This window comes from Amphiura filiformis, chromosome 15 (assembly GCF_039555335.1).
Source record: "Amphiura filiformis chromosome 15, Afil_fr2py, whole genome shotgun sequence".
NCBI lineage: Eukaryota > Metazoa > Echinodermata > Ophiuroidea > Amphilepidida > Amphiuridae > Amphiura > Amphiura filiformis.
Window position 1 is genome coordinate 38,390,330 of NC_092642.1, and position 14,307 is coordinate 38,404,636.

General features: G+C 34.1%; 1 protein-coding gene across 1 annotated transcript; it reads right to left on the reverse strand.

Moving 5' to 3' along the window:
* Positions 1–1,395: 1,395 nt before the first annotated feature.
* LOC140171606 (uncharacterized) lies at positions 1,396–13,492 on the reverse strand. The gene is made up of 6 exons (XM_072194890.1): positions 13,329–13,492; positions 7,176–7,591; positions 6,601–6,834; positions 5,605–5,745; positions 4,806–4,979; positions 1,396–2,301 (listed from the first exon to the last, which is right to left on the reverse strand). Exons 4-6 carry the CDS (start codon positions 5,642–5,644, stop codon positions 1,775–1,777), a joined length of 741 nt encoding a protein of 246 aa, XP_072050991.1. The 5' UTR covers positions 5,645–5,745; positions 6,601–6,834; positions 7,176–7,591; positions 13,329–13,492; the 3' UTR covers positions 1,396–1,774.
* Between the last annotated feature and the right edge of the window lie 815 nt (positions 13,493–14,307).

Below are 14,307 nucleotides of genomic sequence, written 5' to 3' on the forward strand. Positions count from 1 at the left end.
CCAAAAATTGCTTGCCCCCCCTTCGACCTGCCAAAATCGCTTGACCCCCTTTTGATCTGCCAAAAATGCTTGCCCCCCTTTTGGCCTGCCAAAAATCTTTGCCCCCCTATAATTCACCCCGGGGTACACATAATTATTGCACCACCCCTTAGAGTCTGCAAAGAAAATAATTTATAACTCCCAGTGTATTATAGTGCTCCAGAATGGTGGAACCATTGTTTAATTTACTGGAAAAGCACAGAAATTACAGATTCAGAAAAAATATAGTTTGACCTATCTGTGAGTACAGTTCTCGTGCTAAGGTCATATTTCGTATCTTGAGCCTATATAATTTAACCACAGCCCTCATGGTCATAGCAGTCAATATTCAATAATCCAGTTGAAATCCATACACCCATCATGAATACATCCATGGAGTCACCCATTTAACCCCATTTGACATTCACACTCCCTGTGTGGGAGATTAGGGTCGTGTCTTCCATAGGTGTATAAATTTCAACTGGAATAGCCCATTGGTATTTCAGTAAGCCCTTAAGGGAAGGGGTATGAACGTTTGGACAGTATTTATTTTGGGACATTAGAGCACATCAGACATCGAATTGCATTCTGAATACGAAGAATATCAAATAATTTTGATTTTTTTTTGAAATTCGCAATTTAATACACATTTTATGGCAAATCATTAAAAGTTGATATTTTTGATATTTAACAGTACTTGAAGTAAACTTTATAAATCTGATGATTTATACTTAAAGTGTATGTAGGTGGGATGAAAAGTCGACGATCAATTGAAAATTTTGACCTTTCAGTATTGAATATATGGATTTTGTTTCAAAAACACCAAAACAAATTAGGTCTTTTGGGAAAAAATCCATATCTTCAATATGAAAGGTCAAAATTTTCAATTGACCATCGCCTTTTCCTCCCAGCTACATACACTTTAAGAATATATCATTAGATTTATATAATTTACTTTCGAGGACTGTTATATATCAAATAATTTGTCATAAAATTTGTATTATATTGTGATTTTCAAAAATGAAAATTATTTGATATCAGAAAGACATGCTTCAGATTCAGAATGCAATTCGATAGGTCTGAGGTGCTCTCATGTCCCACAAAAAATACTGTCGAACGCAATAAACGCTCATTCTAGATCCCTTAAGGGATCTGGAATAAGCGCTTGGACAGTATTTTTGTGGGACATGAGAGCACATCAGACATATCGAATTGCATTCTGAATATGAAGTGTATGTAGCTGGGAGGAAAAGTCCCGACGATCAATTGAAAATTTTGACCTTTCATATTGAAGATATGGATTTTTTCCCAAAAGACCTAATTTTTTTTTGGTGTTTTGGGGAAAAAATCCATATCTTCAATAATGAAAGGTCAAAATTTTCAATTGATCGTCGGCTTTTCATCCCACCTACATACACTTTAGGTAGAAATCATCAGATTTATAAAGTTTACTTTGAGTACTGTTAAATATCAAAAATATCAATTTTTAATGATTTGCCATAAAATGTGTATTACATTGCGAATTTCAAAAAATCAAAATTATTTGATATATCAGAAGGCCATTCTTCGTATTCAGAATGCAATTCGATATGTCTGATGTGCTCTAATGTCCCACAATAAATACTGTCCAAACGTTCATACCCCTTCCCTTAACTATATAGGGAAATATAGAAAATCTTTAAAATATAGTAAATATATGGCGGTTGAAGCCCACTATACACCAGCACCATTATTTGATAATTCTTATTCTGAAAGTTCATAACTTGCTGGTTACAGAACACATTTCATTTGAGTCTTTCAGCTGCTGCTCAGATATATTTTTGTAAAACTCCAAACTCCAATCACAAGTTGGATTACAGTCATAACTATCTTCACAATCAAAGTAAAATGAACTCCCTTCAGGAATACGCTCAAAATACCAGTCACCAAAAGCTTGTTGTGGAGTCTTTCCATCAACTATGTATCTCTGATAGGGTTCATCATCATATGCTTGACTGTGATCGTAACAAGATGATATAAACATCCCGTTTTTCTTAGATTTCTTTTGTACCTCTTTAGCAAAGTTAATGAATTTTGTGTAAAAATCCATCATATTTGAGAGTTGTTCTGGGCACTTTGTGGGATGGCATTTCATTTCTAGTATATACCATAACTGCCATCTATCGTATGCAGTGTGCATGTAGAAGACTGGTGATTGCACATATTTGTAGGCATATACAGAAAAGAAACACTTCCATCTTGTGTCTTGGGGTTGGTCTTTCACACAGGCTTCATTGAGGCTTCCTGAAATGCAAGAGTTTATAAATTAGATATGTGTTTATAGTTAAGGCAAAGAGTCAATCAAATGATTCCTTTGCTTTTCTTTACTCTCCAGTATGCTCTTGTTGTATCTTTGGGTAATTGTTGTACACATTTGTTTAAATATTCAAAAATTTCAGCATTGTAAACTTTCATGACCATATTTCACTAGGAAATTCATTTGTTGCAGATTTATTCAAGGTTCAGACATTTTCTTTACTATTTCTTTATTTGTTTATTTAAATTGTAAAGAAATAGTTAAGAAAAGTCAAAAAATTATCAAGAAAATGTCAGAATCTGAACTAAATCTTGACAAATGAACTGCCTAGTGTTTTGAATTAGCATGAAAAATGAATTAAAATGAGTACAAACAAGCCTAGTATTAGTTCAGTGGTTCTTGAGATAGCTCTTGATATTTTGAGAAAATATCTCAAAACTAATTTTTAGCTCATTGCGTAACGCAATGAACTATAGGCATGATCCGGATTTCTGTATGTTTTTTTTTTTTTTTGCTACATCGTTTGAGCAATGGATCTGGTAATTTGAGGCGGCGATCTTTGCATGATCGTTCATGATTGTTACTTATTTAGCTAGGAAAATTCGGACGGAAAGTGTCATTTTTAGAGCATTTTGTTACGAAAATTTTTACCAAATTTCATGGAATAGTCTCCTATGCAGACTGTTTGTGGTGCTTTTCATATTACAAACACTGTACAAACTCCTTGATCTGGCGATTTTGTAAAAGAGATGTTGAATTTTGTTCCTTCAATGTTTGCTTTTCAGGGTTGCTTTGCCTTACATTGGCAAGTCCATAGATATTGCACCAAGGCCAACTAATAACTCAATGGTGCTACTATGTGCTAATAATGTGTAATATGTTTCCAATTGGGAGGTTTTGGGGGGACCAGTAAACAACTATAAAGGCTTAGCAGTTATAAAATACTGAGTAAATAAACTGAGAGCTAATTAAATACACTTAATTAGGTCAGGCAAACATGTTTTGAAAGTTGTAATGATATCGAGAAGGTCATTCTGCAATAGTTACCCTATAGACATTTGTCCATTTCTGCATTCTATATTGTACATAATCTTAAAAATAAAGCACTTGACAGCTATTGCATAAACCCTACCTATGTGTTTTTACAATTTTGTATATAAGATATAAAGTACACATTAAGGGTTTAGGGCAAGAAAACCCTTCCTGCAATAGCTGCCAGGTGTAAAATGTGTACAATATAGAATGCAGAAATTACACAAATGTCTATGGAGCAGCTATCACTGCAAACCCAGAACGTCTAAATTCAGCAAAACTTCTAGTATTGGAGATTAGATATGAATATTAGCCTTTGTTAAACTGATACTGGACAAAATTACTTATGGAAGCAATTATAGACACATTCATGGTCTGCTAGCTCCCTCCCAATTTACCAGCCCAAATGGTTTGTTTTACACTTTTTCTGAAGATCACTAACTGTTATTCAATGTTGATTGTTGTACAACTATATGTAAAATTACTGTTCAAATAATACTAACATCACCATTGAAATCCATGCTTATTGTTTGCTAGCAATTCACTGAACTGGAAATTGCTCCTTTGCAATGATTTATAAGAGCTGTTTTGGGCTTATAGTGTCTAATTTTGAGTATATTTATCAGACTACATTTGAGGTCTGATCTTCTGGATTGTATACTCCCCAAATAGTGGTCTAAATGTGTGCCTATATTTAGTAATTAATCCCTCATTGTCACTGCCAAACCAATTTTAGAGGATCTGCTGAAATATAGGCACTTTGGGTTTGCAGTGTATGGTCCTAAACCCTCAATATAATTGTTTCTTGTTTTCCTTCTCACCCAGTTGTTTGTCTCCAAGATAAGTACTTAGTGGTCCAATTAACATTATTGTTATCTTATTGACTATGCAGCTCGTAAAAATTTGGCCCTGCTTTATATTAAGGTGAGACAGGTGTAATCGGTTTTTGTGTGAAGATCATAGAAATTCAAAACTTGGTACAAAGTAACTGATATAAACAAAAAATACTCAAATGTTAGGCATATTAATTAGCTAATTTGCATATTTAATTAGGGAAAATGAGCTACAGCACCATTGGTGCTCTTGTTTATGTTGAAGCCTATAGCTATGCAGAGAATTAATCATAAATCTCTAGACCTACTCTGTAGGGGTCTCAACTTTAGGAAAATGTGAACTATAGGATGGATTGAAAGGGGTAACACCCTACTCTTTCTGAATCTGACTGCAAGAAACCACAGAACCAACAGCCTAACCCCTCTGAAGGACGGGATACTCGTATGGTTCATTTACCCAATTCTATGAGATTCCTTTTCACTGCTGCCATTTGCATAGTTTATTAGCACATTGGACTGTCCAGTTGAAGAAGAATCATGCATTGCACACTAGCACATTTTAACATGAAATTAAAATGGAAACAACATACAATTTTCTTTTATTGAATATTGTGCATAATACTCACCCCATACTTGTTGTATATTATAAGCACTTTGAGTACACTTTCTGAAGCGGTATACATTGGACATGCTCTTGGTGTCCAGAAAGAGACCAGCATCTACAAGACCATGAAGAGGAATGCCATCTGGCAGCAATGTCTTGATATGATCTATGTGAAGTACAACTGCTGAAGCACCAGCTGAGAGAAAATAAAGTATGACAATTTTTATTTTTAACACAAGGTGTTTTTAAGGCGAGTCAAAGTTCAGGCCATATTTTCCGGTTTGGGTCATTTTGCTTTTAATAATAGAGTTAATTTCTGCAGGGTATGACAAATAATAGGCCCAAACAAAAGTATTTGCTATTTTCCCCCTCCCAGGAAAAATGCACATGGGAGAAAAATAAAACCCATTATGAGATCTGAAATGTAATACCCTGTGAGCATGGGTTTTATTTTGATGATCACAAGCATCACTTACTCAGGACCGCCTCCGATATTTAAATTAACCTGTGTCAAACTTATTTCATGCATTGCATGTGAAGCACAGGAAAAACACATTTTTTCAAACCAAAACCTGTCAAAATTAAGGTTAAAAAAGACGAAAGAACCGACTTTTCCGGAGCATAAAAACATCCCTTTTACAAGGTAAAAACAACAAGTGTATGCAAGCACCACTTGTCATACACTGCAAAAGATTCGGCTGACCCATTTGATATCCATACCCCTGTGTGGAAGGTCAGCAGGGGGTGTATGAATTTCAAATGGAATTACCTATATACACACACCATATTCTTAGTACCATATGACCTTATTACATACATACCTGAACTTCCAGTCAAGATAATTCTATCAGCATCTCCCATGCCTTCAGATTGTATGAGGAAATTGATGACCAGGTCTAGAACTAGAGCACCACGGAAGTACAGAGTCTGGTCCTTATGTACTACTGGATCGGATACGTTGCCTAAGAAAGAAAAAAATATACGATGTCATATAGCTTGTTAAGTCCAACCTCATCAATGAAAATCAGACTCTTCAAGGTCTGTGTAGAAAGCATTCTGTTGCATGGGTCAGAAACTTGACCATATACTATTGAAAATAGAGGGCCAACTCAATGGATGCTACACAAAACTGTTGCGTCGGGTGTCATCTGGCAAGACCACATTCCAAACACTACATTGTATGGCAACATCCCTCTGGTTATTAATTAGACAATGTCCCTTCTGTTTTTCTGGTCATTGCATTCACACAATTGACCAGTCTGTCTCCCAACTGATTTTCTGGACTCTTCCTGATGGGAAACCAAATAGATACAGGCAGAAGGCCACTTCAATAGCCTGACACTGTCAAGAGGGATATTGGCCTAACCATCGAAACAGCTGATGAAAGACAGAAGAGTTTACTTGAATCTTCCTTTATTCCATCCACTATCTTCCTCCATTCCGACCGACTGATGCGGATGCCAAATTAGGATTTATGTCAGATGCAGGTATACAAATTTGTATCTTGAGACTTATCATTACCCAGATGTAGTATTGTAGTGATTTTCTCTCTCTGATGGAATTTTGCCAATGGTTAAATTAATCATGCCATGCAAGTCTATTTTTTTTAATTTGAGTCTGAATCAGGTTAATGGAGAGGGGGGTAACATGATCATAAGATACCAAAAACTCATCAACAATGAGGAAAATTGGGGGATGAAGGCTGTTGATCTTGTTACAGACCTTTAAATAGTTGTTGAAATCTATAAGGCCACTCACCTGGGAAGGGAAGGGGGTACTCCCATTATTGTGTGGCTCTTGACTGCTATATAACAAACCTGAAAATGCTGCACCATCACAGTAGTTCACATGGGCTACATTCCAATCATGGAAATCTGGATTCACGTGTGGACTGTCAGAATATATCCCCTGCAACTCTCTATGAGTTGGCAGGTACTGTGCAGCAGAGGATCCTAGTGCTGAGAAGCTTCTATTGTAACAGTCTGGAAGGTCCCAACACCAACTACCTCCCTGAAGGTGCAACACCCAAGACCTTTGACCTCTGTCTTTTCCTGAAATGTGTGAAATAAATGGAAGGTACATGTTGGTAGTTGATAGTAGTCTCCTCCGCTCCCTCTGTTTGTGTGGAGGGAGCGGAACTAAACTGGCTGCTATGGAGACTAAGAAGTTGAGAAACTTGTTAAAGAGGTACCATTTTCTGATATAACTTTGTTGAACAAGGACCAGCTTATAATTTCAGCTTATGTCCTAATATTTCGGTTTATATACCGGATGATTAAAGAGCAGATGATTTTCATTCTGTCATTGTCTGTGGCTCTTAATAAAATGCAATATTGCAGAACTAATTATAAGAGTGGCTTTTTTATACATGCAAATACTTTGATTAATTTACCTTTTCTGAAATAATAAGTAGGCGCTGTCCCGTCCAAACAAAATGCACCATTCTTATTGGCCAGTTCTGCAGGGATTCAACCAGAGTCACTGGGATATATGTTTTCGCTTCCCCATCAGCAGACATTTGTATGCCTTTATTCCTTGGGAGGCATAAGATGAGATACAATATGCCTGCAATGGTCAACAATCCAATAATGACCAAACAGCAACGTTGACATTTCCTGCCTTTGATCATGTTGATATCTACATCTGAGTCCAGAAAGCGATGTTTATGGAGTGCTTTTGGTTTCTTGTTAAGCATCTCATAATCATATTTTTGATCAGGGTCCGTCCGGGTGTCCGTCATTTTGTGTGCCATGCTAGTGTATCTTGACACAGATTAATGGCAGTGTGGTAGTGGATCTGTTATAGTCACTGCAAAGTTGTGAAAAAAGAATATATTGGGCCATTCCATTTAAAATCCACACTACCCCTGTGGAAGATTTTGGAAATATCTTCCACAGGGGCAGTATGTTTTTCAAATGTAATTGGTCAGGGTTAACCAGTTCGAAACCCATACTCCCTCTGTTTTATGGCTTTACCTATATCTTCCACAACTGGAGTGAGTATTTCAAATAGAAGTTACCAATTTCTCTATTCTATTCGAAACTCTCTCCGAAGAAGACTTTAGCTAAATCTTCCACAGGGGTAGTGTGGATTTTAAATGGAATAGCCCAGTGATAGAAGTGGCCCTTCCATTACTCTTTGGACCCATTTTATAGCCTAAGTTCAAAAGTTAACATTAGCAAAATGATTGTAATGTGGATCCATAAAATGAAATAATTGTGAAATTTGAATCATTCGATGTAGAAAATTTACTGTTAAATATCAAAAATTTAAACAAAATATCAAATTTTAATAATTTGTCATAAAATTTGTATTATATCACAAATTTCAAAAAATCAAAATTATTTGATATCAGAAGGACATTCCTCGTATTCAGAATTCAATTTGATATGTCTGATGTGCTCTCATGTCCCACAAAAAATACTGTCCAAACGTTCATACCAGGGCCCTTAATTTCACAAATTCAAAAATAGATTTGTTACCTGTATGATTTGCTTCACTTTAGCATTAAATCACATACCAGAAGACAACCATTATGTTGCCTCCAGTGTAACTATTATAAATGGTCGCCATATAATTGAAATGCGCTATGCCAGTTGAAAGCCATACACCCCTTATGGAAGACATGACCTGAATTTTCCACACAGGGGGTGTAGATTTCAAATGGAGTTATTTATTATTTTTATTTATAACATTCGGCCAAAGCCAGGCTAATCCCAATAGTGCTCAGAGGCTACTAAATTTAAGGGACGCCATCCGGATATGACGGGACAGGGATATGGGAAGAGGTCCGATTTTAGATGCAGGAGGAAAACCGAGCACCCGGAGAAAAACCTGCGAGGACGAGCATGGATCGGCAACCAAACTCACATGTGGCGCCAAGAATTGAACCCGGGCCACAGTGGTGAGAAGCGAGTGAGAAGACCACTACACTAACCCGCCCTCCCATTCTGGAAACCCCATCTAAAATACACACCCCCTGTGTGGAAGACTAAAGTTATGTATTTCATAGGGGTGTATGGATTTTAATTGGAATATCACACAAAACACCTGTTACCTTTTTTATAGATTTGGTAGTATAGGTCTGTCATAATTGAGCGTTTGAATATTGTGTGACCCAGATAGGTTTTTAATTTTTTTTCTTTTGTGTGCGAAATCAACAAGTACTGATATCTACTTATAGTTATCAAGCATATTTAAGATATCCTGGTATATCCATGGATAATTGCAACTTGAATAACTTTTTGATCTGTAGCTTAGGCCAAATAAAAATAATAATTTGTTTCACGTCCGCCTCCCACCTCACTTTCTGGGATCAGCCCATATTTTGTTTTATTTTTCAATTTTCATATTAAACTTTAAAGTTTTTAATACTTTTGTTAAATGTTAATGTTGACAAACAAGTTAATAAATTAGAAAGCATGAATCACTTGCAAGTGTTTTTGTGGAACTAACTCTAAGGGATCTAACCGGTCCCTTGTTATCTTAAGTAAAAAAGGCTTCATCATTTTTCTGGCTGCTGAAAACTGTTAGTTATGTTAATTTTATATACCTGAAAACTGTAAATAACCACTTACTATGTGTATTGAACAAATCAAACAAATAGGACAGCAACCTGATTATTTATAGCAAGAAATGTAATTAATTTAAGAGCATCCTCCAAATCTCTAGATTAAAGCTTGCTATCTACTGAAGACAGTAATATGGTGAAATGTTATTTACCTAAGAGAGTAACTTATAACAGATTGATATCTACTGAAGATAGTAATATGGTGAAAATGTTATTTACCTAAGAGAGTAACTTTAACAGCTTGCTATCTACTGAAGATAGTAATATGGTGAAAATGTTATTTACCTAAGAGAGTAACTTATAACAGCTTAATATCTACTGAAGATAGTAATATGGTGAAAATGTTATTTACCTAAGAGAGTAACTTATAACAGCCTGCTATCTACTGAAGATAGTAATATGGTGAAAATGTTATTTACCTAAGAGAGAAACTTATAACATATTGATATCTACTGAGGATAGTAATATGGTGAAAATGTTATTTACCTAAGAGAGTAACATTTACTTATAACAGCTTGATATCTACTGAAGATAGTAATATGGTGAAAATGTTATTTACCTAAGAGAAAAACTTATAACATATTGATATCTACTGAGGATAGTAATATGGTGAAAATCTGAGACGATTCGTCTCAGGTGAAAATGTTATTTACCTAAGAGAGAAACCTATAACAGCTTGATATCTACTGCAGATAGTAATATGGTGAAAATGTTATTTACCTAAGAGAGTAACTTATAACAGCTTGATATCTACTGAAGATAGTAATATGGTGAAAATGTTATTTACTTAAGAGAGTAACTTATAACAGCTTGATATCTACTGAAGATAGTAATATGGTGAAAATGTTATTTACCTAAGAGAGAAACTTATAACAGATTGATATCTACTGAAGATAGTAATATGGTGAAAATGTTATTTACCTAAGAGAGTAACTTATAACAGCTTGATATCTACTGAAGATAGTAATATGGTGAAAATGTTATTTACTTAAGAGAGTAACTTATAACAGATTGCTATCTACTGAAGATAGTAATAAGATGAAAATGTTATTTACCTAAGACAGTAACTTATAACAGCTTGATATCTACTGAAGATAGTAATATGGTGAAAATGTTATTTACCTAAGAGAGAAACTTATAACAGATTGATATCTACTGAAGATAGTAATATGGTGAAAATGTTATTTACCTAAGAGAGTAACTTATAACAGCTTGATATCTACTGAAGATAGTAATATGGTGAAAATGTTATTTACTTAAGAGAGTAACTTATAACAGCTTGATATCTACTGAAGATAGTAATATGGTGAAAATGTTATTTACTTAAGAGAGTAACTTATAACAGCTTGATATCTACTGAAGATAGTAATAAGATGAAAATGTTATTTACCTAAGAGAGTAACTTATAACAGCTTGATATCTACTGAAGATAGTAATATGGTGAAAATGTTATTTACCTAAGAGAGAAACTTATAACAGCTTGATATCTACTGAAGATAGTAATATCTACTGAAGATAGTAATATGGTGAAAATGTTATTTACCTAAGAGAGTAACTTATAACAGCCTGCTATCTACTGAAGATAGTAATATGGTGAAAATGTTATTTACCTAAGAGAGAAACTTATAACATATTGATATCTACTGAGGATAGTAATATGGTGAAAATGTTATTTACCTAAGAGAGTAACATTTACTTATAACAGCTTGATATCTACTGAAGATAGTAATATGGTGAAAATGTTATTTACCTAAGAGAGAAACTTATAACATATTGATATCTACTGAGGATAGTAATATGGTGAAAATCTGAGACGATTCGTCTCAGGTGAAAATGTTATTTACCTAAGAGAGAAACTTATAACAGCTTGATATCTACTGAAGATAGTAATATGGTGAAAATGTTATTTACCTAAGAGAGTAACTTATAACAGCTTGATATCTACTGAAGATAGTAATATGGTGAAAATGTTATTTACTTAAGAGAGTAACTTATAACAGCTTGATATCTACTGAAGATAGTAATAAGATGAAAATGTTATTTACCTAAGAGAGTAACTTATAACAGCTTGATATCTACTGAAGATAGTAATATGGTGAAAATGTTATTTACCTAAGAGAGAAACTTATAACAGATTGATATCTACTGAAGATAGTAATATGGTGAAAATGTTATTTACTTAAGAGAGTAACTTATAACAGCTTGATATCTACTGAAGATAGTAATATGGTGAAAATGTTATTTACTTAAGAGAGTAACTTATAACAGCTTGATATGTACTGAAGATAGTAATAAGATGAAAATGTTATTTACCTAAGAGAGTAACTTATAACAGCTTGATATCTACTGAAGATAGTAATATCTACTGAAGATAGTAATATGGTGAAAATGTTATTTACCTAAGAGAGTAACTTATAACAGCCTGCTATCTACTGAAGATAGTAATATGGTGAAAATGTTATTTACCTAAGAGAGAAACTTATAACATATTGATATCTACTGAGGATAGTAATATGGTGAAAATGTTATTTACCTAAGAGAGTAACATTTACTTATAACAGCTTGATATCTACTGAAGATAGTAATATGGTGAAAATGTTATTTACCTAAGAGAGAAACTTATAACATATTGATATCTACTGAGGATAGTAATATGGTGAAAATCTGAGACGATTCTTCTCAGGTGAAAATGTTATTTACCTAAGAGAGAAACTTATAACAGCTTGATATCTACTGAAGATAGTAATATGGTGAAAATGTTATTTACCTAAGAGAGTAACTTATAACAGCTTGATATCTACTGAAGATAGTAATATGGTGAAAATGTTATTTACTTAAGAGAGTAACTTATAACAGCTTGATATCTACTGAAGATAGTAATAAGATGAAAATGTTATTTACCTAAGAGAGTAACTTATAACAGCTTGATATCTACTGAAGATAGTAATATGGTGAAAATGTTATTTACCTAAGAGAGAAACTTATAACAGATTGATATCTACTGAAGATAGTAATATGGTGAAAATGTTATTTACCTAAGAGAGTAACTTATAACAGCTTGATATCTACTGAAGATAGTAATATGGTGAAAATGTTATTTACTTAAGAGAGTAACTTATAACAGCTTGATATCTACTGAAGATAGTAATAAGATGAAAATGTTATTTACCTAAGAGAGTAACTTATAACAGCTTGATATCTACTGAAGATAGTAATATGGTGAAAATGTTATTTACCTAAGAGAGAAACTTATAACAGCTTGATATCTACTGAAGATAGAAATAAGATGAACATGTTTTAACTTATAACAGCTTGATATCTACTGAAGATACCGTAACAATAAGATTAAGATGAACACATTTAGGCCTACTTGTGAGACAGTAGCTCACAACAGCTAATATATATTGAAGATAGCTGCACCTGCAGCAATATTGGATATCTAGGCCTAATAATTTACTATAGTAGCCTAATTTAAAGATAGCAATAAGATATGTTATTTATACCTAAGATCATAATATACAGCCTGCTGTCTACTGAAGATAACAGCCTGCTCTCTATCGAAGATAGCAAGATGAATGTTATTTGCTTTTTAGTAACTTATAACAGCCTGCACAGTCTATTGAATAACCTAACTTATATAGCAGCCGGTTGTCTATTGAAAGTAGGCCTATAGCATTAAAAAGATGACTAGCCTATATTTTATGCTAAGATAGTATATCATCCAACTCGGCTATGATAGCAGGTCATAAATATATATTTACGCCTATATGATTATATCATTTATATGAATTTGACGAATAGACATATAAATACCATGTATACGGAGCTGGATGGACAAGTGCTGCGTCTAGTCTAGCCAAATAAGCTCATATAGCTCACTCCTATAGGCCTATATAATGCCAATAGGTACTAGGGCCCTATTCTATATGGCCCTGCATGAAAATATGATCAATTCAATACTGCTGCTATACTTACATGATAAGGCTTATATATGCTGGACACGTTTAATACCAATTATCATGTATAGGCCTATTGTACACCACTGGTTTCACCGTTTGAATATCATACAGCACGTCATTAAACCATTACTAATAGGCCCTACTATGTATCATTAAGCCAAACATACAGCACAAACAGCAACATTATTGTGACCTACTGTGACCTATGTACATGTAGTGTGTGCATGCATGCACACATATAGACAGGATACTGCAATTTGTAAATCGAGCAATATGAATATATTTAGTAAGTTGTTTTTCATGGTTTTTCCATAATAAATATGCGGCTAAGCTTTAGTATACCCTACCACATTTGGCCGTCGGCGAAGCTACCCTAGTTTTAGCCCTGCTACGCCGACGGCGCGAAACTCGATGATCGGATTACAGTGAATGATGTTTATGGATTAACTCAGTGCAATAAATAAATCAATTAACTTTCAGCAAATTAAATAAACGAACGAAAAGAGATTCAAAACAACATTGTAATGCCACTAGGCCTATATAATGAAGAAGAGGAACATTAATAAATTTTAAATTTAATTAATATTCATAATTATTGCTTTACTTTCCATAATCAGCCAGGAATATATTATATTGAATGATGTTTGGATTAAAGGGGCATTTCGTGATCCACAGCCTCATCCCCCCACTTTTCCAAAAAAAAAGTTGAGATTTTTACCCCACTGGATACCTCTGGCTACATATTGTTTATGTACCAAATATTTCTTGCAGATTAATTCGGTTAGCAAAAATATCGCCAAATTTGAATTTCGTTCTGGTGCACCAGAACGAAATTACAACACATTGTCTATGGAGCAGTGTAATACACATAAGGCCGTGTAAAATTAATATTTTGGTTCTCGTCCCTCCCTCCTCAATTTCTGGGATTTGTCAGATTTTTTTTTTTTTATAGATTTTTCAATTTTTTTAGACTTTGGAATGATTTATGAAATCTT